The sequence below is a fragment of the Atractosteus spatula genome, chromosome 9 (assembly GCF_055471065.1).
Source record: "Atractosteus spatula isolate fAtrSpa1 chromosome 9, fAtrSpa1.hap1, whole genome shotgun sequence".
Lineage (NCBI taxonomy): Eukaryota > Metazoa > Chordata > Actinopteri > Semionotiformes > Lepisosteidae > Atractosteus > Atractosteus spatula.
Window position 1 is genome coordinate 5,727,795 of NC_142714.1, and position 26,889 is coordinate 5,754,683.

The 26,889-nt window shown below is 45.0% G+C and overlaps 2 protein-coding genes across 16 annotated transcripts in view; both read left to right on the top strand.

The window, feature by feature from the left end:
• heatr5a (HEAT repeat containing 5a) overlaps positions 1–17,676 on the top strand; it is a 41,514-nt gene extending 23,838 nt beyond the window's left edge. Inside the window, exons 18-37 of the mRNA XM_088925934.1 lie at positions 318–508; positions 829–988; positions 1,237–1,426; positions 2,121–2,290; positions 3,034–3,060; positions 7,073–7,217; positions 8,273–8,452; positions 8,555–8,794; positions 9,085–9,266; positions 9,660–9,728; positions 10,253–10,432; positions 10,778–11,000; positions 11,514–11,753; positions 12,149–12,276; positions 12,598–12,745; positions 13,234–13,506; positions 13,798–14,022; positions 14,220–14,371; positions 14,680–14,893; positions 15,429–17,676. Of these exons, the coding sequence (XP_088782060.1) occupies positions 318–508; positions 829–988; positions 1,237–1,426; positions 2,121–2,290; positions 3,034–3,060; positions 7,073–7,217; positions 8,273–8,452; positions 8,555–8,794; positions 9,085–9,266; positions 9,660–9,728; positions 10,253–10,432; positions 10,778–11,000; positions 11,514–11,753; positions 12,149–12,276; positions 12,598–12,745; positions 13,234–13,506; positions 13,798–14,022; positions 14,220–14,371; positions 14,680–14,893; positions 15,429–15,736 (3,645 nt within the window). The 3' untranslated portion in view covers positions 15,737–17,676. The remainder of the gene's footprint in view (positions 1–317; positions 509–828; positions 989–1,236; positions 1,427–2,120; positions 2,291–3,033; positions 3,061–7,072; positions 7,218–8,272; positions 8,453–8,554; positions 8,795–9,084; positions 9,267–9,659; positions 9,729–10,252; positions 10,433–10,777; positions 11,001–11,513; positions 11,754–12,148; positions 12,277–12,597; positions 12,746–13,233; positions 13,507–13,797; positions 14,023–14,219; positions 14,372–14,679; positions 14,894–15,428) is intronic.
• A 3,265-nt stretch (positions 17,677–20,941) lies between these two features.
• hectd1 (HECT domain containing 1) overlaps positions 20,942–26,889 on the top strand; it is a 31,823-nt gene continuing 25,875 nt past the window's right edge. For 14 of the 15 annotated variants that reach the window (XM_088925799.1, XM_088925806.1, XM_088925801.1 and 11 more), the window contains exons 1-2: positions 20,942–21,217; positions 23,428–23,733. In XM_088925799.1, the coding sequence (XP_088781925.1) occupies positions 23,594–23,733 (140 nt within the window). In that variant the 5' untranslated portion in view covers positions 20,942–21,217; positions 23,428–23,593. The remainder of the gene's footprint in view (positions 21,218–23,427; positions 23,734–26,889) is intronic. The other variant, XM_088925800.1, reaches the window with a different exon arrangement.

Genomic DNA, 26,889 nt, shown 5'->3' on the forward strand with positions numbered 1-26,889 from the left:
AACAATACAAAATAAAACTCAATTAAGCCTCGCAACTCTAGCGATGTAGTAATCACTCACTAAATTGATAGAATTGCTTTAAAAAAACACATTGCTTTCATGCCCCTCCCAAGACCACAGTAAACCAAACCTAATTACCCTCAGGCTAATTGGTAATTACTCATTTATCTGTAAGTTCTTATGGGAGGGTTTGTCTTACTTCCTTCCACCGAGAGACGCGTCCGACAATAATGCAGAAGGTTCCGGAACTTTTGACTCTCCGGGGGCCGCAGCCCAAGGGAGAGAGAGAGAGATGCTGCTTCTCGCTTGTCTTCCAGCGCCTGGGAACGTGCCGCGGGGGGCTGGGCTCGGAGGAGCTGCGGAAGCCGGCTCTGGCTCTGCTGATGGGCGCTCTGGAAAGCGCCAACGCCCAGCTGAGGTGCGCGGCGGCCGAGGGGCTGTCTCGGCTGGCGCAGGTGGCGAACGACGCGGCCTTCACCGCGGGCGTGACCCAGATCAGCTTTGACAAGTGCGTAGAGACTGGACTGTCAAGCCTGCCTTCCCAGAATGCGCCCCCTTGGGAATTTCCTCTAAATTTATTTAGAATCTGTTCTTACAAAATGTTCCAGAAGCATTGTGGGTTTTTTTTAATTAGGGCTGCTTTTGTAGCATGCATTTAAATTTAAAAGATCACAGTACGCATTAACGTCTCTTTAGTGTCCAAAACGAGAGAGTTGTGAATCGAGCCCTGCCTGAATTCTGACCTTGTCCTTTCCTGACCTTTGTGGTTCAGGAAATCGCGAAGCTCTTTGCTGGCCGTAAAAATAACGGAGAAAAACTCCTTTGTAGGCTGAAATCCGCCAGGGACGTGATATCGCGGACAGGACACTCCCTGCTCCTGGGGTCCCTGTACCGCTATTTAGGAGGTATCAGCTCCAGCCAGCATCTGGGTGCCTGTGTGGGAATCCTTTACACCCTCTCTCAGGACAGCACCTCACCTGAGGTTCAGGTAATCATAATGCTTGAGTTACTACTTTAAAACTTATATATCGGTGTAACTTTACATTCCTTACTTATTAAAGTAGCATTTTTTTAATATACAATTTTTTTATTTTATTTATTTTCTTATGCTCACTTATGCGTTGCATCTGTTATCGTATAAATGATAGAGTATAAGTGGTGTGCCGCTGTGTGCTTTGTCCGTTGCGGTGGTTGGTCTGCGGGATAACTGTCAGGTGTCCGTCTCCTGTCTGACAGGCGTGGGCGCTGCACTCCCTGTCTCTAGTGATAGACCTCGCTGGGCCGCTGTACCATGCACACATAGAGCCCACCTTCACTCTGGTCCTGAGGCTGCTGCTGTCTGTGCCTCCCGCACACGTGGACGTGCACCAGAGCCTGGGCCGCTGCTTAAACGTCCTCATCACCTCCCTTGGACCCGAGCTGCAAGGTACCTTTTTCAAAAACAACGTGTTCATAAAACAAGCTGCAAGCCTGATCCGCAAGCCTAAAGACAGGAGACCATCTTAAAGGTCATTTCCAGTCCTAAATGTAGTATGGGATATGTACGAGCAACATATGGGACATGGTTTTTTGTTATGTTTGTACATAGCAGGGTAAGGATAAAAAAGTATAAGATTTAAAGGACTGCAATTAAGATTAAGACTGTGATTTAAAGGACCTGGATTTGAACAGATATCCAATAATATTTTACAAGTAAAGTTTTATTCCATTCTGAAAAGAAAAAAAAACCCAGTGTTTCGGCTGTGGAACTGAAACGTTGTGTCTCTTTACTTTTCAGCAGGGAATAAACCTTTACTTGTTCCTTTGCAGCCCACACATGCTGACGCAGCTCCTTACTTGAAATAGTATTTTATTTTTACTTTTTACCATAAGCTATTTGTTCACAATGTGCTACCGTTCTCAGGCATGCGAAGCTGTATTTTTCCTAGATCCCTAGGGCTGTAAACTGGGCGATAGCTGTATTTATTCTCAGTTGATTCTCCCCCGTATACGAACAGCTTTACTGCCATCCCTATTACCACGGCTGTGATCCGTTCAGGAAAGCTGGAATTCGGCCTGGTTGGCGGAGAGGTTGCCTTGCTGGCGGCTCTGAGAGGACATGTCGGCTCTCTTTATCTCAGGTAGCAGCTCTGCGGTCTCGGCCCTGAGGACGTCCTGTCTGGTTGGCTGTGCGGTGATGCAGGACAATCCTGACTGTCTGGTCCAGGCTCAGGCCATCTCCTGCCTGCAACAGCTCCACATGTTTGCCCCCCGGCACGTCAACCTCACCAGCCTTGTCCCCAGCCTCTGCGTAAGCACCATCCTCTTTGCTGTGTGCTGTCGAGCACCTTCACTGCCTTCGCGGCTTTGTGTTTTAAACAAGTAGCTTCCGTGTGGGGTATTCTGTAGGCAATAGCAATGTACTGGAGGCTGTTAATGTGTGTTCTGCTCTTTATCTGGAGACGTTTAGGAGTACAACAAAATATGGACCTTAACTTTTTTCTTTAGCACTGTCCACAGGGTAAAGAATATTTAGTAGTCTCTGTTAACTCATTTTCGGTGTTATTTGGACCTTTCCTGCTGGGGTCAAGTTAGCCCAGTGCTGTTTTAGAGCCTCAGTCTCACTCTTCCTTTGCTTCAACCCATTTAATTAAAATAGTGCTTAAAAACCCCTAGCATTTGCACTTCTAGTAATTTTGTAGTACCTTGTTAGTTTTGTCCATTATAGACATGGCATTTTACTGTGCAGAAAATGTTTGTTAGACCCAGACCATTTGTTGCGTTGTTTTTTTAGTCTGTTACTCTTCTATTGTTCAAACTTTAAAAATTTCTCTTTATATTCTGTTTTCTTTTCCTTGTGCCTTGTATATATTTTATTGAACGTTTGAACTTGAGGTTTTAAAATATGAAAAGCAGGAAATTCTATTCTTAGCTCATCTTTATTCTCAGTTGTAATTTCTGTAGCTGAAATCCTTTCTGTAATCTGTGTATGTGAGTATCCTTCTCTCCCCTTGGTGCTGTGGTGACTGGTCTGTCGTTTGCTCTCTCGTGCAGGAGATCTTGTTGGATAATTCTGTGTTGGTAGGTTCCTTTCCCTGACAGGTTTGCAGTGTGAAGTTTTCTCTTGCATCTGCTGTTGAATCTGAGTTTTATTTCTCTCTCTACCTCTCTGTTCATTTTGGCTGTCCGTTTGTTTCTGAACTAACCTGATCACTGTCAAGCAGAGCATGAGCCGACATTGCTATGGTTTTATTTTGTACAACATCTCACGGCAGGGGTAGTGTGAAGGACTTTGTTTGTTTGCACATCAGAAGCAGCTCGCAGACCGGCTGTCTCTTGCTATTGTTTCACTTAAAGATAATTTTGTTTAGAAATTTGGGACGATTCCTCCAAAAACGGGTTTTGCAACCCTAGAAGGTGGTGTGGGGCATTTCCGTAGTAAACATTGCATAATTACCCACAAGATGAAAGAGGAGGGTTTTTTCTATACATGTGGGAGTATAGACTACTGTAGGTGCTTTAAAGTGTTAAAATTTTTACCTGTTTTGCTTTAGAACTAAGTCACAGTAATTTTCCTTTTCCTATCCCCTTTTCAAGAGGACAATTATGTAACTTACTACATATGTTTTTGTAATTTGGAGATATTTTTTCTTCATTTTGAATGCCTCAGAGCAACAGAAGTCAGTTACTTTGCAGGTGTCTCAGTTGTGTAGTTTATAAAACAAACAGGCCTTAAACAGTACCCCTGTCTTCAATATCGTCCCACAACCTTTCCTGGCTGGAGCAGATCATGTTTGCGCTTCCCCCATTGCACATTGCAGGATTAACACCAGACGAGCCACCAGGGCGGCGCTAGCCACACGGAGCTAACAACGCTGTTGGTTCTTATTTGACCACGTGTTTGAGCTTTTTCGATCTGCCCCTTTAATTTCTTAATTACAATAATTGCTTTGGAAGGTGCTCCAACATGATTGGCAAAAGAAGTAACTTGCATAAATGTGTTTGTTTTTTATTATTGTTGTTGTTGTTGTTGTTGTTGTTGTTGTTGTTGTTTTTCAAAAGCTTTGTTTTCCTGTATGTAATGGCGGGTACTTGTGTGGGTTTGGGTCCTGCCACTGCTGTCCGAGCATGGGTCTTTGCTGACGTACATCGCAGAAGAGGACAGTAGTCAGTACTTGCGGTCCTCTGCTTATTTTCTGTAGGCAGCATTCCATCTCAGTCTGTGTGTGCATCTTCTCACATCTGCTCCGAAACCGAAAACTTCCCCGGATTGAGTTCTGAAACAAATCTTTGAGCCAGGTGTTTGTCTTGACAAAACCTTTGTTTTCTGAACCGTGCTGCGTTGATAAATACTGAAATGGTTTAGAAATGCAACTCTGGTTTAAGGATACGTGTTAGATGGAATAAATATAGGTTAATGACTGTGATGCTTGATAAACCAATTTCTGTGGCCCAATCTCTGGAGCATAGAAGTCAGGAACTGAGAGTATACACGTGATCAATACCTGGTTTGTCCAATGTTAATCTGATCACATGTATTTATACATAATACATGCAACAGACGCATTGCACACTGTCCACAGGGATGTTCCTCTATTCAGGCATCTGCCAAATCCTCTGTGTTTACAGTGAAGTCTACATCAGCCCATCATACATCAGTGATCATACTGTTGTTCAATGGGGTTGAGACCTAGAGATACAGGAGAGACATGCATGACAGGAAGTCACGCTAGTTCAAGACTGATCTTAAGTGACCTTTGCCCATGTGCTGGTTATCGTGTTTAACTTTTCATGGATTATACTGGCATTTTTTTAATGTAACAATAGGTGGAACACAAGCGTCAAAATGGGATCAGCAGATTGCTGTTCGGTTAACTTACCATCAGCAGCAAGTCAATATCTCTCCCCGACACAATTCTGTTGCTGCCACCAAAACAGCACTGTTCCCTTATTTGGACTTGAGGACTTTCATGGTTTCTCCTGCATCCATCTGGTCTGTCATCACCACAGTAGACAGCACCAGCTCTAAGTCAGTATGGAGACAGTTGTTGTTGCTACAGTCATGCAGTCCAGGAAAGCAGAGTCATGATGTTGTAGGGTTTCATGGCTGTGATCAGATGCATGGGTGATCCATGATTCATTATCGTTAGCAGCTGCAATTGTTGTTTTGGTGAAGTGACCTCTATGGTGGTACCAGTGAATTTGAAGATTCTGTTATGGGGTTACTGCAGTTAATAATTATTAATAATTCCTTGCCTTTATGTAGCACTTTTCATCCTGAGGATTCACAGAGCACTTTATTTATAAGAGGACACCCACTTCATCCAAGAATGAAGTGCAACCACCACACATTCTACTTCCCCAGCTGAGCTAAGGGGGAACTCTTCTGGTAGACCAGATTATAAAAGCCCAGTGTTTAATGCATCTGCAGCACCGAGGTAAACACCCCTACTCTTATGACCAGTGCTATGGGTTCTTTATTGACGAATCAGTCGAATTGACGAATCAGTCAGGACCTGGGTGTAACATTGCTGGACTGCACCTCCTACAGCACATTATTACCTGTCCTGAGGCTTTAGTTTGGAAATTCTGGTCCAGAGAAGGAGCTCCACCTACTGGTCAACTGACACTATGTAGTGCTGCAACCTGGTTTCCCATCTCCGTAAGGACCTGCTTAGATCCGTACCAGAACAAGCTACACAGTAATGCCCCTCCTGTCAGTTTTAGAGGATGAATCCCAGTGTCCTTAGAATTTTCACAGTGCCTGTTCCTGCCATTATAACTGACCAAGGGTGTTGTTGTCTCTTCTGTTTAGCTTAAGCACCATTTTAACATGACAAACTGAACCTCTAATAGTGTCCTAAACAAACCACTTTAAAAAATGGACCTTGTCCACCCAGTAACTGGGAGCAAAAAATAGCCTTGCATTTCTAAAGCATTTTAGACACTGTAGTTTAATGTTTTTTCTCATTGTGTTTATTTCTGTCTTTCGACACCCGTCTGTGATGTTTGGCGATCGTGTTCTTTATCTCCCGAGGTCTTAATCGTGAGAGAAAATGAGAGAGAACTGAAGCTGATTCCTCATTACTCCCCTGAACACTGTTCCTCATGCTTTTATCAGCTGCATTCCACAGACTGATCCTGCTGAGCTCAAACCACTTTCGATTTAAGATGTGTGTGAAATAAAGAGGCAGCCAGAATAGCCAGTTTCAGTATGAATGTCATGGTACACAAATGCCTGTGCTTTATTTTCCCTTTGTCTTTTTTGGATTCCTTTTGTGTTCCTATTTATGCTTATGAAGTTGTTTACTTAATCATACATCAACAGTGGTAACATCTAATTGCTCTGCAAGTAACTGAGTTTGTTAGAACCTTTTTTTCTAATCAAGATCAGTCAAATAAAATTCACGTAAAAGACGGCAAGATATGAAAACTGGTATTATTTAGCTCTGGTGCAGAAAGTTCGGACCTCAGAAAGCAATAGCTTTAGTTTGACAATTTCCATTGTACTGGGGAACCTGAGACTTCAGCTCCCTTAGGTATACCTATCTCAAGCCTCAGCAGTTCGGCATTTATTTGAAGAGGTGATCCTGTCGAGTGTCTCTGTAGCTTCCCTAACCTGTTACTTTGTGTTTCAGTGGTAGATGAAGGACTATGTCACACTCAGACTGTTTGGTGTTGAAGTTTATCTCATTGATCTCGATAGCATGGATCTGCCTCCCTGAAAGTCCAACAACGTACCAATTTTGGGCTTTTTAGTAGAAAATATAAAAAGCACTGGATGAAAGGCTGCAATTTTGAAGTAAATTTGCCCCTCTTCTGAGCCCTAAATTGTCCGTGCAACCTGTGTCATACAACCAGTGCTTGTAAATAATCCGTACATAGTGTGGCAACAGTCAGGGCTTGTTTCCAGAGCTCAGAAATGCACTCAGTGCAGACAGAATGTAATCATGATGCTCAGGTGGAGTTTCTGAAGGGTGACGATGAAGCTCACCGTGGGTTAAAGCCGGGGGAGAGAAAGCCTGTGAACGCAGGTCCTCCTGCAGGGGGCGAGAGTGCCGGTGTGACGGTCCCCGGCATGCTGTGCTTGCAGGTGAACTTGTGCAGTTCCTATCTGTCCCTGCGGAGGGCGGTGCTGGCCTGCCTGAGGCAGCTGGCCCAGAGGGAGGCGGCTGAGGTGTCGGAGCACGCCGTGGCCCTGGTCAGAGACCTGCCGCGCCGCGACAGCACCGCGCTGGGTGAGTGAAGGCGGGTTTGCACCATCCCAGCTCGAGAGGCCTCACAGCTGCACACACCTGTTGAGAGGGTTTTTTTGCCTTTCACACTGACCTCTCATCTAAACCTCCCTTGACATTGCTATTCTGCAAGGTCCCCTTGAGTTTGCTCAGTAGCCTTCCTGTGACTCAAAATTCCTTGCAAATTCCGTGCAACTACTGGTTATGGTGAGGAAGAATTTTGGCATTTACCTTTTTTTATATGTGCAAGGTAGTAACAATTTGTCTTCGCTAACATGCCTTTTTTATTTGGCAGCGGCATGAAAGAATAAATTGCAGACAAATTATTTGATCTTTTTGATGCTAATGCTATAACCACGGAGTGTTTAGCTAAATTTCACACCTTCTATTCGTTTATGTGCTTTTCACCAACTAAATGGTGAATTTTTATTTCATAAGAATAAAGTGGTCAGTTACAAAGAAGTATGTGCAGAGAGAAACTACTCCTAATATGGAAATTCAGAACAAGCAGTGTGACCCTGAACCTGCTGTATAAAACCCATCACCTTTGATGGCATCATTCATATCTGAATATGAGTGAGGAGTCTCAAACTGGATGCTTTTAACTAAAATAAAAGCAGGCATGAGCAAAGTCCTAATAAAACTCAAACATGGTGTGCTTGTGATACCTTGAAAATACAAATGGGCTTTGTGATTATCTGTAGCTCGTTGGGTTACTGTATGATCCATGAGTGGCTGTGGAGCTATACGAGCTCATTCATCAAAGTTCTGTCCTCAGGAGAAATTCAAAGTGATTGTGAATGTTACAAGCAACGTCTGTTGGCTGGTTTACAACACTGAAATTGTTGTACATTATTCATTATGCTTATTATTTCAACCTATATCTGTGATTCAGATAATGTTTTTTTTTTCCTTCCAGTGATGGGTAGTGTTAACACTGTACAGCCGTAGGGTGATGTCAGTCACCGCAGCACTTAAAGACTCAGTGTGACCCCTGCATTGGGGTCACTGGCCAGAAAACAAGAGTCAGACAAAGAGGTGATTTTTTGTTTCTCCAGATATCATGATCAAAGAAACTGGCCTGGAGGGGGCGCTGTTTAGTCTCCTGGACAGGGAGCACGATCAGCGGCTGTGCCGGGACATCAAGGAGACGCTGGGTCACATGCTGTCCTCCATCACTGCGGGGAAACTGGCGCATTGGCTCAAGCTGTGCAAGGACGTGCTTTCAGCCTCTGCCGGTAAGTGAGAGAGAGTCCCGGGCTCATCTTCCTTCCCAGCAGTCACAGTTTACCTCGGGGCTCGCTGCGCAGACCAGTGAAATTATTTCCCTTCACACTCAGATTTCGCCACTGCTGCCCCAGTGGAGACGACTCAAGAGGAGGAGGAGGGAGACCGCGCGGAGGACACCTCTGTCTTTACCTGCAAGCCCGAGCCCAGCTGCCCCTTCACCAACCCGCGCTGGTCTACGCGCGTCTTCGCCGCGGAGTGCGTGTGCCGCGTCATTGCGCAGTGCCAGAGCGGCGACGAGGCGCACTTCAACATGGCTCTGGCGCAGGAGAGGAGACTACAAGAGCCTGCTGGTGAGTGCGGCGGCCCTCTCGGGCGTTTCAGAGATTCTCAGCGGGACTGTACCGCTGCTGCACCGATGGGCATTCGCAGGTGTGTGCAAGTCCAGAATGCTCCGTTACCCTTAACTCCATGAAAAACTAACAGGGAAGCCGATTAGAGGGGAAGCAATTACTTCTAACATCGTCCCTCCCTGAGACACTAAAGTGATGAAGCAGCTGTGCAGTGGAAACCTTCACTGCTTGTGTTGAGTGGTCAAAAAACAGGCCAGCGGCTGATCGCAGCCCTCGCTCTCTCTCCTCAGCGGACTTCCTGGTGCTGCACCTGGCGGACCTGATCCGCATGGCCTTCATGGCGGCCACAGACCACAGCGACCAGCTGCGACTCTCTGGCTTACAGACCCTCCTGATCATCATCAGGAAGTTCGCCAGCGTTCCGGAGCCCGAGTTTCCTGGGCACGTCATCCTGGAGCAGTACCAGGCCAACGTAAGCCCCTCTTCTGCTGAAGCAGTTGTCGGCCAGCTGCTCTTTTGCTCAGTTAGACATCAGCAGTCATCTGGAACTGCAGATCTTAAGAACTATTTTCAGATTAATTTTTGATTCTTGTTGCCCATTTCATGACCCTTTTATTTTCAAAGCTGCCTCCTGCAGTTTACTGTACCTCCCCTTTCAGGTGCGCTGAGTGCAGACCGCTGCAGTGCAGATTCAGAACGTGTCTGCAGGGAACTGTACTCGTCTGACCTCAGCTGCTGACAAACCGGGTTTATTTTAAAGCCAGACAGCAAGCTTTTCATTAAGCTTTTACATTTTTTATTTTGCTCAGACAGCGCAGGAAAGTGACTCATCTCGCTGCTTCTTTCTGTCACGGTTTTGCTGTAGGTGGGAGCCGCCCTCAGACCTGCCTTCAGTGCTGATACACCACCTGATGTAACAGCCAAGGCTTGCCAGGTACGATGCCCTCTTCAGCTGCAGAGACAAGATCGATTTACCCGTATTCAAAACTAATCAGTGTTATTTGTTTTGTGTATTGCGTCAGCCGGTTTTCTGGGTGTAAAAAGTGAAACAGTTCTTTGATTGTGTTGTGCTTTGAAGACCTCCGTTTGTTTCTCTTCTATCACTTTTCTCAAACACACATCTTGTGATCAAAGCAATCTTACTGCAAGGGTAGGAAAACCTGCTTATCAGGACAATTTGATTTCTAGGCCATTTGAAAGATGGATAAAGCAGATACAGCAGGAGAAATTCTAATTCTCACTCTCAACGAGACAGACCTCAGCCCTGGTGGTGCTGGGCTTTTAATACCTTGAGTCTTTCTGATCACTTCTGATCTGTGCTTGACCCATAAGGCAGATCTTTCCCCTCAGCGTCTCTCATCAGGCTTCAGACTAACGAGACTGAGCTCCTTACCTCCTTGTGAGCGTGAGCTCGGTCAGTCGGGGGTTACAGCTGTGGCTCTCATTACCTGTGGACAGGTGTGCAGCGCCTGGATTGCCAGCGGGGTGGTCAGTGACCTGGGAGACCTGCGCAGGGTGCAGCAGCTCCTGGCCTCCTCTCTGGTCAAGGTGCAGGCCGGGAAGGAGGTGCACAGCCAACTGTACAATGAGAGCACATCCACCATGGAGACCCTGGCCGTGCTCAAGGCCTGGGCAGAGGTAAGGACACAACACCCTGCACTTCAAGCCTGCAGAACAGCATGCACTTTGCATACTTACCCTTCGAGTTCACTTATACACAGAAACAAGTGAGCAGTATGACAGTAGCACTTTTCTGATTGATTTGATAGAGTTTTATGGGTCTTTGGTTTCGCGTTTGGGTTTGAAATGGCTTAAACCTGCTTGCAGTGTGAATTGTGGCGTTGTTTGATTTTAATTGACTCCTACAGGAGGGCTTCATTTGACGCTATTCCATGTGCTGGGGGGCGGGGGATCCGAATGGGAGTCCTGATTTTTTTCCTCACGGCCTGGGGGCGGCCTTGTCTCTCACCGTGGCTGTTTCAGGTGTACATCGTGGCCATGGAGAGCCCCAAGCAGAGCGACAGTCCCCTGAAGCCGCCGAGGGCGGCCGGCTCCTCGGATGACCCGGGCAGCTCCTCTGCGGACGGGCTGCTGCGGTTGGTCCAGGCCGACCTGGCCACTCTGAGCCGGCTGTGGCTGGCCGCGCTGCAGGACTACGCCCTGCTCACTCTGCCCCAGGAGTACGCCTCTCAGCTCCCTGCCGGAGGTGAGCCTCTGCACCCCTCTGCGTCACGTCCTTCACGACGTCCGCAAAGATACTCTAAGGCCCAGAGATAACGTGAAGCGTAGAGATGAGCTGTTAGTGACTTTGCTGATGCTTTCATACTTGCACTTTTTTGTTCAGCTAGGGCATTTTTCAGGAGCAGTCTGGGTAGAGTTACCTTGCATGAGGGGGCCGCACCTGTGCCCCACCTGGATGAGGGCTCGCAGCCTTCTAGTGCCCCACCTGGGTGGGACTGGGACCTGGAGCTGTCGGGTTATAAGTCCAGAGCTCTGACCATTCCATACTGCTGCCTGTGGTGAAGCATGGTTATGGTTGTGTTATGGTTATGTCATGCTGACATATTAGTTACACTATCACAGTTTCTTTGGTGGAGTATTATGACAGCAGTCTGAACTGTACCATGTGTTGACATGAGATTGCGAAACGAGGTGTTCTTTCTGCACACAGTGCCTTCTGCGGTCCCGTGTGTCTGTTACTGGTGTTGTCCTTTTTCAGGCGGAGCGTTTTACACTGCAGAAACAGTGGAGCACGCCAGGCCCCATTACTGCAGCTCCTGGGCTCCCATTCTTCACGCTACAGCACTCTGGCTCAGCAGCACGGGGTTCATCGTGGTGGACGAAGGGCCAGCCAACCTGTCCAGGCCCGTCACCCCGACCTCCATGGGTCAGTCCACTTCACTGGCCAGCGTCAAGTCGCCGGAGGACGTCAACACCGACCGCTTCCACCTCATCTTAGGTCAGGAACAACTGTCCCTTCGCTCTTCATCTAGCAGACATTCATGTTCATCCAATCGCGTAAAATATGGTACAGAATAAAACTAACTTTTATCATGAGAACAGGCAGTTCAACCTGTTTTTCCTTTTCCTGTCTGTGCATTTTATATCAAAGCTGTTGCCTGATTTTTTAAGGGGTGGTGTTGCTTGACAGTTCATTACATGACTAGTTTTCTAAAATCTGCTTGTAGTATGGTCGAGGAATCTAAACATGAGGTTGCGGTGAGGGTGGTGGGGATTTGACAGACGCTTCTGTTAAAAGGCCAGTTGGCAGGAAGTGTTGGGTCTGTGGTCGGTTGAGCCCATGAAGCACTCCAGCCTGTGCAGCAGGACTGATCAGAGCCCTGGTGTGTGCAGGGATCAGCGTGGAGTTCCTGTGCTCGCCTCGGTCGGACACGCAGATGGAGAGCATCTCCTCCTGTCTACGCGCCCTGCAGTCTTTGCTGGACGTCCCTTGGCCGAGATCTAAAATCGGAAATGATCAGGTATTTCACAGTCTTCGCCATTGCTTTATATTCAAGCACATTGCTGCCCTCGCGTACTTTGTGATAATCGCCTGATAGCACAGTTGTTATACAAAAGCTACAGTACATTTATCATGGACCGTCTTTCCGTTTTTGAGCAGTGGAATCGATTATACGGTACACTTTTTCTCCTTGAAGGATACGTGTAAGTGCCGTTGTGGTTATTATAAAGGTTGTGTTCACGTGAAATACAGATTGGAACATTTCATTCGGACTAAACCCCAGTGGGAAGTAAGTGGGCACCTTCACGGGCACTAACCCCAAGGTGCTGTTGCCCTGCAGGCCCTCAGCGTGGAGCTGCTCAGCGTGCTGCACCGCCTGGTCCTGACCCGCGAGTCCCCCGCCGTGCAGCTGGCCGTGCTCCAGCTGGCCCGCCAGGTTGTGTGCGCCGCCCAGGAGCACGTCAAGGAGAAGCGGCACAGCGCGGAGGGTGGGCGCCTTCGGCCGGTCTGCTGACGAACCGATTCGGGTCTCGGATGCGTGGCTTTGAACATGCTGGCCTTCGTGGGGCACAGATCAGCCGGGGGAGCCCCAGGCGGCATCGGGGATTTTCTTGATCTGATTTCAGAATGAAGCTTAGTTGACGAGGGGACTCGTGCAAGTTACTGTATGAGACACTGGTAAATGCTCTGATTGGGTGGGGGGGGAATCATTAGATTTTAAACTTATATTAAAGAAACTATACTTGTATAACACTTTTCTGGACACTGGGTAATGGGGATCCCCTCCACCTCCTCCAGTGTACAGCCCCACCATAGTGCGCCAGACCGCTCCCCACACACCGGCTCTCAGTGGGGAGGAGAACAGGGTGATGAAGCCAGTTCAGAGATGGGGATTAGCAAAGGCGGAAGGCAGTGCTATGCTGGTCTGTAGCACTGCTGTGGGTGTGCAGTTCATTCCTGCTGCTTGTGCTTGCAGTTGACGATGGTGCCGCAGAGAAGGAGACGCTCCCGGAGTTCGGGGAGGGCAGAGACACGGGGGGCCTGGTGCCAGGGAAGTCTCTGGTGTTCGCCACACTGGAGCTCTGCCTGTGCATCCTGGTGAGGCAGCTCCCACAGCTCAACCCGAAGCTGGCTGGCAGCCCTGTGGGGCAGGGAGGCCAGCCCCAGCCCCTTACCGAGAACGACTGCAAGCTGGTCTCTGCTGCCCTGGGCATCCTTTCTGACCTGCCTTCCATCTGCTCCCCTGAAGGTACCTGTAGCTTCGTTTTGGGGTTTGGCTGAACAAAAGCTCCTGCAAAGGCATGAAGTCAGCAGTGCTTAATAGGTATTTGCCCAACTCCAGATTTCGTCTTGGCCTTCAAATATGATTCGTTTCAAAACTTGCTTTGTTAAGGAAAACCTCACGCAGTCATGTGGCCTCCTGTATTTTGTTGAAGTCTCTGTGTGTTAAAACCTGATTCGCTCCCCTCATGAAGTCAGAAAGCGGCGCGGAGGCCGGTTCTGCAGAGGCGCGTGACGGCCGGCTCGGTTGTCCTTGCAGGCAGCGTGTCGATCCTCCCCACGGTGCTGTTCCTGATCACCGGCGTGCTGCGCGAGGCCGTGCTGCGGGGGCAGGGCAGCCCGCTGGCCCTGGTGGTCCCGGTGGCCCTGCAGGCGCTCCGGGCGGTGGTCTCATCCCCCATGGCCCGCACCGAGAAGAGCCACGCCGCCTGGACCTGCCTGCTGCGCTGCGCTCTGGCCACGCTGCTCGACCTGTGGGACGCCGGTAGGTCACCCCAGCCCTCAGCTCCGCTCCGCGCCTTCACACGGCCGCAGCGCCGGCCAGCGGCGGAATTCGGTTTTGCCGAAGCGACTCGTTGACGAGACTTGGCGACTTGCTGCTCAAGCTGAGGTCTCCGGCCTCTTGACCGAGACGGACCGAGCACAACTGTTGTTTTTTTTTTGTTTGATATCCCTGAACAGGCGGGTCTCACCTGGAGGTGGACGAGGTCAGTCTCCTCACAGCACTGACAATTTTCCTGCTGTCCGCTAGCCCGGAGGTCACCACTGCGCCCTGCCTTCAGACCCGCTGCATCGCCAAGTTCAAAAGAAGCCTGGAGACGCAGGATCCTGTGGTGAGCTTGACCTCCTCGGCTACCTCCCCATTTACAGGAGGATGCCCATTCTTACACAGTGGCTTTATTTTTGCTGGTGTGGGTACTGTCAGATTAAAGTTCTTTGCTCATGCCAAAGAGAAAGCACACTTGTGTTTCTCTGAATGTACGCACAAAACTTACTGCACAACAACTGTGTAATAACAGTTATTACAGTATTCTACTCCTGTAGAATTCTACTGTACAGTATTCTACTGTAATAACTGTGTTTTTACATAGTTGTGATATCTCTTCGCCTCCCCTCCCCATCTGCGGTTCTGGCTGTATAGGTTTTGACGAAGAGCTGCCAGCTGCTGCAGACCGTGTTCCAGAGCCCCAGCCCGGTGGTGTCGGTACCTTTCATCCAGGCGCTGGGCCCGGCCATCGTGGGGCGGCTGCGGGAGGCGGAGAAGAGGAAGCCCCAGAGCGTGGCCGAGCTGCAGGCCGCGCAGGAGGGGGTGCGGGCCCTGGAGGCGCTGGTGTCCGTGGCTGACGAGGAGTGCCGTGAGTGCGGGGACAGCGGAGGCGCAGACCTCCCTGTGATTCGGGGTTCAGGCAGAAGAAGAAGTCTGAAAGGAGAAGAGGTTTACCAGAGAGTAGCTATGAGGTTCATGGTAGTCATTGCAAGACATGTGTATAACCATGGTGTTGGTGCAAAAGACAAATGTCCCCGAAAGCCAAGCTCTGCCAGTGTTCGCTTCAAATCTCAGTATTTCTCAGTACTCCTGCATTCCCACTGTCCCACAGGGGTTTTTCTGTTTCTGCAGAGGACCCCATGTTAAAGGATGAGAAGGGTTCTGCTGGGATCTCCACACTGGAGAAATTAATTCATTATAATTGTTGCATTTTGCATGAAACCATAAAAATCTCTAGTGAAAAATGTGGTTTCATAGTTAGAAATGACCATTTATTTGTTTTTAATGTAAACTGATGTCTTGTAGGCGAGTCATCTGTCACATGTTATTAGAGATGCCTGGTTGCAGAGCTTGTGAGAGGTAAACTGATGTTCTTCTCTCTCTGTCCATTACTCTGTTTGTAGGCTCCCAGCTGGTGGCAGTCCTGCTGCCCATTCTGATCTCATTCCTGCTGGATGAGAACGCGCTGGCCTCCGCACAGCTCCCCGCGCGCAACCTGCACGAGTTTGCCCTCCAGAACCTGATGCGGCTCGGCCCCCAGTACTCCGCGGTCTTCAGATCCCTCATGGCCAGCTCCCCGGCGATGAAGGTGCGGCTGGAGGCCGCCGTCAAAGGCAATCAGGAGAGCATCAAGGCCAAGACCGCTGCCCGAGAGCCCAGACCCCCTGGGAAGAACTCTCCCAGCATCCAGCTCAAGACCAACTTCCTGTGACGCCAGTGTGGCCTTGAACAGATCCACTGGGGATGTGCGCTCGCTTACTGTAGAACGTCTCACACTGTAACTCTCAATTAACACTCAAGGCACGCAGGGTCAGTGAGCATTTCTTTACTGTTAGTTCGCCAAAAAAAAGAGATTTTTATTTTTATTGATTATTTTTTTAATCTTAAGTAGTGATTAGGCTTGATTCAGATTTTATTGGAAGTGTTTTAAGCTCTTGGAGGAAGTAGAAGAAGGAGTGGTATGAGGATGATACAGAATAGGAACTGGTCTCTGCAAAGACCTTTATCTACTTAAAGAGCTAAAATGGTTTAGGTTGCCCAAATGTACCACCTTACCTCCCTGGGAAGGCACTGTGTGGGCTTGGGGAGGAGCTCAGGTAGTCTGTTCCCAGGCAAGGAGAGAGAAACCTTACGCCTTTAGCCTACTGCAAAGAAGCAGAAGTGGGTGCATTTCCAGAGACGCATAATTAACAAAGTCTTTCACCAACTTTTCCTCCAGAGGAAAAATTGAACCCAGTGTCGATATTGGTACAGTATCAAACCTGAGGAATACTAGGAGCCTGACAGCAATTATTTGCACTTCAGTCAGAAGGGAGGAAAAAAAAGCTTGTTTTGTATTACTAAATGCAGCAGGATGTAGTGACTTCTCCGAGGTACTAAATATTGTGAGTTTTAGTATTGTTAATCTTAAAATTAAGGTGGACCAGCTAATGGTAAACTCCAGTTCCTTTTAGAAACAATAGTTTCACAAATAGGAGCTATCTAATATAATAAATAGCAAATATAACGGTTATTGCCAAAAAATGCTTGATAACCTAAAAGCTTTCAGGTGAACCTGTATTTTCTGGGCCTGGCAAACAAATCCAGTTCACTTTCAGTGTCAAGACAAAACATGTTTTTGTTTTTTTCCTAAATGGCAGAGTAGGGTAATTGCTAATGATTAAAATGTGCTCTTAGATACGTAACACTGCACAACAGACAAATAAAATCTGCTTAACATGTTTCCACCGGATTTAAAGAAGTTTGGTATCTTGTTCATCCTTTTGCCGTATTTAAGTCCATTAAAGCATAATGCATGCTTTTATACAACCTGATTTGCTCCTACAGTATTAACTGAAATAGTAATGAAAATATGGGCCATTTTATGAAAATGTAGTAAACCTTTATTTTGTCAAGAGGAGTATTGTAATAAATTTGAGTATTTTTTCCAGCATGGCATTCACTCCAGCAGTGACACACAATAATGTAACAGCAAGCTAAATAATTGTACACAAAGTGGCTGAGAGAGTATACATCTTCCAGCTGGATTCTCTTGATTATCTTATGTTTAATTTTACAATTTGGAATTGTGAGAAAAATGCCCTACAGCACAAAAATACTAATTAGTGTTTCTGGGCTCTTTTCCACTGTTGCTGTATTAATGGCTTGGAAGGCAAGAGAAGTTCATAAATGTGATTCTACTAAATTTCATTTAAACTGACAACCTTCAAAATATATTACATATAAACTGGTAGAGATCCGTTTTTTTTCTGTCCACTGAGGTAACTAATTCAGAAGTGTGATTGGTATAATGGATTTTTAATTACTCTTGCAATGTCATTACAGCAATGTTTAGTTAAATATAAAGATGATTCAGAAGGTATTTGGTAAAACAGCAAGTGGATTTTGTTTTCTAATATTAAAACCCACTGAAGTGTGGTGGATTGGAGAAGTAATAAGTGTGGATCCAATAGATTCCTGGTATTAATCCCCTATTTTCCAAAACCCTGAAGCACTTTTATCATGACAAATTGTGTGTAACATTCTTTATTAATTGCATCATAAAACAGTATTTTGTACATAACATTGTAAATTGTACAGACTTAACAATTTGACTTAAATCCTAACAATTTTTTCTAATGTACTTAAAATAAAGCCTAATTTTTCTCTTAATTTCTGGTGCTGTCTGTTTTCAGTGATTGTAAACAGGTGGCTTATATTATTGTAAGCCTATGGCGTGCTGTATGAATCTTATCTCAAACACTGGAGATTCAGTGTGAATTTAAAGTAAGATCAGTAACATCTCTGTCACGATGTTCTTATCCAGTCTCTTAATGATAGGCACCATGGGACATGTCGCTGTGTGCTGTTGACTTAATGTTTGCAGGAAGCCTCATTTGACAAGATCTTGTTTTGCCTGCATTAAGAGGACAAATATGGGTTAACCTTCAGATTCAGACTGGGGCGGAGCGGTGGCTCTGTGGCTAAGGATCTGTGTCTGTGACTGGAAGGTTGCTGGTTCAAATCCTGCAGCTGGCAGAGGAATCCTACTCTGTTGGGCCCCTGAGTGAGCTATAACAATCACCAGGACACGAGGATTGAAATTGGGTGGGTGGATATGTAGCACAGGAAATAATTACAGAAATGAAAAAGTGAGTTAGTAACACAGTGCACTAATTTTCAGCACAGGTTGATGTTGGGAGACGTATTGGATAGTGCTACACTAACTGGAGGCATGCAGAAGTGCAGGCAATGACGCTTCTGTGAAGTTTTGAATATGTGGTGAACACAATGGCTCCTTGGCTCCTTGGCTCCTCTTCATAGTTGTACAGAGAAAAACTGAAGCATTTTTAACTAATGAGAAATATTCCTTTAGACAAACAGGAGCCTAGTTTTGTTTTTCACCCAATGCTAAGTGTAAAACTAGCTCTAGGGAGTGATCAGATGCTGGTACTCTTGGGAACAGACGTCACAGGGTGATGTTAAGCTCCTTGAGTAAAATTCCTACAGTACTTGACAGGTGATATTCCAGTACAGATCTTGTGAGCGACTTAAATGAAACAGGAGGTAAAGTTTCTTCAAGAATAGTAAAGTACAGCACAGAACACTCCAGGTGGGCTTGTAGCCGCTCAGAAATCATTGCTGAGGCAAGACGAGAAAAACAAAAAGGCTGAAATGGACAACAGAAAAGCAACAGGGTTGATCAAGCCTGAGAAACGACCTTATCTTGTCTCCGTTTGGTTATTTGTAATACAGGCCTAAGTGCTGGCTCAGCTCAGTGGATAAACTCTTTTTAAGGCTTTTAAACTAGGCTTCTGAAAGCTTTTGTCAGGGTCAATGTTCATAATGACCTCACTCATGATGACCTCATCAGCACCTCAGGGAATGGGCTTGGTCTCATACCATCTGAATGCATGCCCAAATGAGATCAGTGCTGGTTACGCCCATCAGAGTATGAGGGCCAGATTCCTGTGGAACATCTTCAACTGAGCACAGGCTGTAACTATTATTGGCACTGGCAAGGGTGACATTAGTATGTTCAGTATCATATTTATGTCATCAAAATAACAATTTCACTTTAAAATGCAATACTACTATAATAATTGATGCAGGTAATTTTGCTATGGTGATGAACATTAGCCAGATTCATAGCTGATCAATGGGGATTGTGCTGAATGGCACAATCTGCTGGCATGTATGGCTGCTGTGTGAAACAATGCAAGCTGGATTGTATTATGTCACAGATGCTGTCTCTTGGGGCTCATCATTCCTTTGACAGAGCCTGGATGAGCCTGTGCCTCTTCACTGGTCTCTGAGCTCTAGATGCCACAGGTCATCTCAGCACATCCCACAAGTGTTCCATGGAGGAGAGCTGTCCTACGGCACCATGCTTTGGATGAGACTAAACACTGAGGTTCTGAATCTCTGTGGTCATTAAGAATCCAAGGGCGTTTCTCGAAAATAGGAGTGTTACCCCGGTGTCCTGGCCAAATTTCCCCCTGGCCTTTACCCATCAGGGCCTCCTAATAATCCCCATCTATGATCTGGCCTCATCACCCTGTTCTCCTCCTCACTGAGAGCTGGTGTGTGGTGAGCGTTCTGGCGCACTATGGCTGCCGTCGCATCATCCAGGTGGGGCTGCACACTGGTGGTGGTGGAGGGGAGTCCCCATTACCTGTAAAGAGCTCTTAGTGAAGTGTCCAGAAAAGCACTATGCAAGTGTAAAGAATTATTATTATTATTGTTATTATTATTAAAGTGGGACTCCATGATAGTACAGTAACATTCTGATCTTACAGGAGAGACGTTATTACATAAGCAGCACGAGGATGTGTGTCGGCCAGCAGGAAGAGATCAATGTACTGTAGCACCGTTTAGTCACGCTGCCATCAGTCACAACTGGGTTCTGTTGCGACTAAACATCTTGCCCAGACCATCACATTTTGACCTCCTCATCACTTTTGTCATGGTCTCTCAGATTGTGGCCTATCTATGACGCACTGTGGGTATCATCTTCCCGAGTTAGTAATTGCTGGCTGTGGGCTCTCCAGACAGTGAGCGACAATGCTCTGGCCTCTGTAATGCAGTGAAGACAAAAAAGCCTTTGTTTCGTTCATAAGTGAGGCATGTTGGTTCTTTTCTATATTTAACCTTCTTGATTTTTGCTGGGCTTGACTTTCAACAAGTTGTCACCTCATTACCTGTAATAATGAGGAGTATTGGCATTACTGCAATAGTCAGAATCGCTTATTCATTCATCATGATCAGACATAAATTATCAAGATGAATCAATGAGCAAGAAATGCTTGAAACATTTAATCAATATCAGAAATAGACTTTTTAAAAAATGTTTTGATGACCAATACACAGTGTGTAATAACTCAGTATATCACATGAACATTGCATAATTGTTCCTTTTTGAAAATGCCATCGTTCAAATGTTGTTTTTTATTATTTCACAAGCGGTTTTGACCAATTCATAACGCTTGCTGATAATGAGTAACGATGAAGTCACGGTGTTCAGCGCGACACAGACACGTTTTGTTTGTCCGGCGTTTCACTGAATTACATCATGCCGCATTTTCAAACCACGCGAAAGGTGTCAGGACAAGATCATTTTCGGTAAATATGATGAAACTGAACAGTACTGGAAAAAAAAAAAACTCCACTCCCCCCATTCCTACTAGTATTTAAAACCGACCACGAATGTTTCCCTACCCAAGCATCAGCTAATAATTATCTCAAGGTCAACAAATATGGTAATCATGACGGCAGAAGAAAAACAGAGTGGAGAGCCGGCTACCGGGACTGGCAGCCCGAAGTTTCTTTCACGGCCTACGCATACTGTACACACGCCGTGCGCTGCGGTGCTGGATAACAGCGCCCCCTGCGGCCGGCGCGGTGCCGTGCGCTGCTGTATTAGCAAGAGTGCTGCGCTGGGGGGTTTATTCGCAGAGACTCGTGATGCGGACGGGGACCAGCTGCCTCTTCCCCACGGTAGCTCTCTGTCTGAGGCCGGAGCAGTCTGTCGGACTCTTTTGTCACTTTCGGCCTTGGTGTCCGAGGAGAGCGAGAGACTTGGGGGGGGGGGAAATTAACGGGGCGTCGTTGTTCCCGCAGCCTCTGTGATTGATCCTCGCTTTCTCGTTTTTTTTTTTACCCGTGTGTGAATCGGTTGTTCCTCCTCCTCCTCCTCCTCTGCCGCAGCAAGAAGGTAAGTGTCGGCGCCGAGCGCGGATCGGGCGGTTTCCTGGGTTGCGGAGGCCGAGCCAAGCGCCAGGGCCTGTGGGCGACTCGTAACTTGAGCCTCGCGGTTTGGGGGAAAACACCGGGCCGGTGGTAGGTTAATGTTGAAAAAACAAAAACAACAACAGAACAATGTAGCCTTTTAACCTTCCCGACAGATATGTGGTATATAACTAGGCGATTGATGTAAGCCTGATTATGTTAGAATTTGTTAGTTTTGGAAGAAACACTCAATGTTGTGTTAGCGGATAGTTGTTTCTATTTGATGTTTTTTAAAACACGGTAGTAATGATAAAAGTATCTTTTATGTATCTTATATATTGGAAGCTTTAAATAATAATCGAGTCCGCAACACTGTCTGGATTTTATAGATGTTTGAACATATTACGACTTTTGCCACGGACACATTGCGGTGTTTTTAAAGTTTATCAGCGCATCAACAAATTAAGTTTTTTTTTCCGCATAAGGCCGAACAAATCAATAAAATGGATTCTTAAATCCACGTAGAATAACCTAGTTTTGATTTCCTCGAATCCAGGAAATTCTGTAGGTTAATATTTCTGTTTGAAATTTGAAGGGCAGTAGGTGTTAGTGTTATCAGATGTTCTGTACCTAATCTTATAATAATCGTTTGTTCCATTTTCGCCTGGTTTCACATGATAAAAGTGTTCTAAAGCTTTTCATATAAGGAATGGCGACAATCCATAATGATTATTGTTTATTCCTCTTATATGACAGTACGAGAATTAATTACAGTTCTCAGACATTAACCTTTTTTAGTTACTAATGGTCATACAAAAGGCTAAGGGAAACACTCAACAACGTGACCCGATCAAATATCCACGATTATTCACGTTTATACATATATACGCTTTATACATATTTTTTTTTTACAAAAAGCTGTGTGCGTTTATTGCTATCCTCTTGTTTGATAACGTTATTATTTTCTTAAAATATAACATCAATGTCTTATAGGAGATTAAAATGGATGTTAATGCTGTTCCAGAAATGTGTTGATTGCAAGTACACGGGCCTTCAGAAGCAGTTGTGAAATGTGGATATGGAGTGAATGCTTTGTGGGATTTGTTTGGAAGTTGGGGAAAGAATGTGTTCAATTGCCCACCCCTGGACTTAGAGGAAAACTTAGAGGGGTTTTCACTGTCTTGTTTACAGAACCACAAGCTAAGGAATACAGTGGTGCCTTTGGTTTGGTCACACAAAAACGAATTTATGGGATGTGTGTTAATTTGTAAATTAACTATGTTGTAGTTGTAAAGGTGTTTTTCTCGACATGTTTGGTCAGAAGAATGTTTCGAGGAGTAGTACTGCTAAATGCCGCTATGTTCAGGTTATTTCACATGGAACGAAAGCGTTCATGAAATGACAGGTGCTCAGATTTTGTAACATGGGCTGAAGGGTTTGTAAATTCTGTCTGTTGGCAGTCTGTTTTAAGTCTTGCATAATCTTGTAGCCTATCTGTCTTATTTTGGGATGGTAGTCTATCCTGGTGGAGGTGGGGTTTAGAGTTGTATTATTGGCTCAGGTCACACTGTAGGAGAGTATGTGGAGTTAAGTGTGATTGATGCAGAGTAGTATAGTACTATATACATGTTGCATTTCATTCTGTAAATTGGAGCACACAGAGAGAGAAACATGTAACCCTTTAGTTTTCATTTTAATATATGTATATAATGTAAATGTGCGTATTTCTGATCTGTAGAAATAAGTGTTACTGAGATGTTATTGGGCCTATTTTGAGATATACTGCTTTATATTGAATAGTCCACTTTTCATGCTACCACCAGTTATAAATTGAGGCTGATGGCTCATTAGGCACTGAAAGTAATTAATATTTACCCTAAAGTGAGGTGGAGGACTGTTATTTGATTCTATCAGAAAACAATGGCTGCATCCAAAGTCTGTTTATAGAAAGCCAGGCCCCGACAAAGACGCCAAGCCTATGGTTTCGAATTAAGCAGCTAACTAATCAGCTTAGGCTTTTGTGAGTCCTCCCAAATGTTCACTGTTTGGGCTGCATGTGAACCAGTTGAAAAGGTGGATTCATGCTGCAGGTAAAAATAGGCAGGCTGCTTGAACCTGCATGTTCCATGTCTTCATGCAATCGGATTGAAAAGGACAGCTTACATGTTTTACATTATCACCTTTCTTTTTCTCCAGGTGAAGACTGCATGAGACGGAAGGTGAGAAATAAAGATCTTCCTCTTCCCAGCTGATGCTTCTACAGCAGCCCCGGCTGTAATTATATTTTTCTCGGATTCCCAGTTGAACCGGTAGCGAGTAGGACTCGGGCTGAAGCTGATTGGGCAGGGCAGTGCCGAGCAGCATGGCCGATGTGGACCCCGACACATTGCTGGAGTGGCTCCAGATGGGGCAGGGGGACGAAAGGGACATGCAGCTGATCGCTCTGGAGCAGCTGTGCATGCTCCTCCTGATGTCGGACAACGTGGATCGCTGTTTCGAAACGTGAGTGTGCACGCCGCGTCACCCGCGTTTCATGCCAGCCCTCAACAAGGTTTCGTTTCGACCTAAAAAGTGCAAAGGTTTGCGGTGGGTGAGTGGTAATGGTCTGCACGAATTATTGCACTGACAGCTGTCATTTCCATTTTATTTCTCTCACTCTAAATTAAAAGCCCTCTAGTTACCAGAGGGAGGCTCTGCTTTCAGATTGGCTGGAAGCTCAGCCACCTGGTAAAGATTTCCAGTGATGGTAACTCTTGAAAATGTTTGAGACATATCATATCTTGAACTTGTTAGTTCCTTAAGTAAAACATCCAAAATACAAAATAGATGTATTTTACAAGATGTAAATGCGATGGTGACTTGCTTAGTGGCTATTTGTATAGACTTCTTTGCCTTAAGTAATTTGCACATTGACTTGTGCTGAATAAATTTGAATAAGTACGTTTTGCATTTCCCTGTTTCACTGTGCTGTGCAATAAATTGATCAAAAACTTGGTAAATAAGTTAATTACTGTTCCTTAGATGGTTTGGACTTAATATTTGTCTAGAAAAGCTTGTGTACTTTACGTTTCAGCTATTTTAGATTAAAATAGAGTACCTCTGGTTATGTGACATAAAATCAGACAAGACGTAAGCAGTGTCTGGGGAATTATTGATGGGTTCAGTTCTGTCATCTGCACAAAATGTTAAGCATAATATGGTGCTTCAGCTGTCTATTGATAATCTTTACCACTTTGTTCATCATCCTTGGATGTGATTCATTTTTTTGTCCCTGAAGAGAGAGCAGGCAAGCGAGAGAGTACATTTTAACTCGACCAGATCCTTTAACTCACATTTCACACTTATAGCAAACTCTTTGACAAAGTTCTGGGGTGGAAGTTGACCTTCGCTCTGTTGATGTATTCAGGGATATCTTAAATTTTCAGTTTTGCGATCCTAGAAGGTGAAGTGTTCCAGTGTAATTGCTAAAGTGTGTGTTGAATGTTTTGGTGGGTTGAAAATGAGTCAAAAGTGAAACCCTTGTCTTCACAACTGTTGGTAAAAATTTGATGATTCAGCTGACTCTTTGTGTTCTAACTGTGTGCTGTTCATTAAGGCTTAGATCATCACATGTCTCTATAGTGTTTTTAGTTAAAAATGAGTCAGTTTCCCTTTTGGGGAGTTGTTTTGGTTGTCCTTAATTTTTACTTTGCCTAGGTAATAGGCAAACTAAGTGATAACACAATCTTGGTGCTTCCTCTTGAACTCATTAAGATTCATAAGAGACAACATGACTGCGCTTCAAGTTTATTTAGTAGTACCAAACCCATACTTTAAAATGTAAGGGTTAAGCAAAATTTATGTTTTAGTCCGTGTTCTGCCAAATTAAAAAAAACATTTTCAAGGGTGAGGAATTGCAGGGCTACCCCCATTAAATGGGATTTTGGAGTTTGTGTCTTGGAGAATTGTTGGATTATGTGAACTAGGGGCTTTACAGTGCATTAAAGGTGTGTCTGGATTTCACCAGTGTGCCTTTTATTGAAATGCCCTTAATACTGACTTGCCTTCAGAAACAAATGACCCAAGTGCAAATTGCGGTTTCAAAACTATTGGGAATCGTTTTATTATTTAAATATTACCAAGCCACAGTCTGTTTTATAATCTACTAACAGTTGACTTCAATCTGAACAGATATGAATATTGATTAAGTTTTGTGCTAGTATTGAATAACACAGAAGTGATTCTTAACTTCTGCCAGGTGTACTAATGCATAACCATATATAACCATATGTATTTTGTTCTTTATTACAAACAGTAAGAAGCAGTGAGAAATATAATTTTACTACAATGTAAAACATTCTAAAAATCCCAGTCATTTTTCATTCAGATGCTTAACTATTTCAACCAATTCAACTACAAGCTGGAATGACAGTACAAGGCAAGCTCTTGCACTAAAAGATGTAAGATTCTTGCGTAGTCTTTCAATCTTTGGTTTTTGTACAACCTGCTATTTTCATTTCTCGTTATTCACTGAACCAGCTCTACTCTACATATTAAATTAGATTGTTTTTGGGGGGCTGCTTTTTAAATACTTGACTTTTCTCTCTTTCATTTTAATATCTCTCTGCTTTAATGCTTGTAGTGTCAGTTCTAAAACAATTGCTCAAAAGGGAAGATGGAGACTTCTGGTGATACACTATTTACTATTTCTCTTTTTAATGTTGGCGTGCTGTAAGTTAGCAGTCTGTTAGTGGGCTTAAAAGAGAAAATTAGATCCAGATGGAGCTTTGGAGTATGATGCCCCTTTTTAATCAGTGGAAGTTTTAGATGCAAAATAACTATAGTCAAATAACTATACAGTAGATCAAACATCTACCAAGGAGCTTTAAGATAATGTTGTATCTTTTCAAAATTGCCAGTGGAATTTCAATATTTGTATTTAGTTTGACGTTATCTGTAATTCACTATCATTATTCTCCTTCAAACAAACCTTTTGGTGCCTCCTGAGTAGCCCAGCTGGTAAATGCCCTTGCCCAAGCGCAGGTGGGGCTGTGTGAGCCTGGTCACATTGCTGACGGACTAGGATTGGCCAAGTGGAAGCATGCCATTGGTTGACCCTGATCAAGGCCAGGGTGGAAAGGGTCAGGCATGGTGCTCTCACCTCTTACCCTGCAGCCTCCCATGTGCTTGCAGGCGGGGGTCGCGCCTCTCCTCATGTTGGTGCAGAAACAGTGGCTTAAGTTAACTGGGAAAGAAAAGGAGTTTTAAAATAGCCACCGGTTCAGTGTGTTCAAAATAAAGTCATAAGGGAAATAAAGATTAGTAAGGTCTTGTAAATTTTCTTTTCGTTTTGTCAAATTGCACTGATTTTAGCCTGTCAAGAATGTCATGAAGTATGTAGCTTTTTTTACAGCATCACAAATGAAAGCATCGCAAGTTTTTATTACGCTTTTAGGCTTCCTTTTATTTTTGCTCCTTCTGTTTTTTTCCTCCTTTTCCAAATGAGAACGTGGGCTAGCTAATTTTAGAACTAGGAGACAAGAGTGAGAAGTAAACAATTATAGCCGTTCTATCAAAAACAAAAACAGTCATATTATTGAAGTAGTGCTACTACTTGCCAATGAATGTTTTTTTTTTTAATAAATTGTCTTACCCTGTAGCTGTCTGATACAGCATATA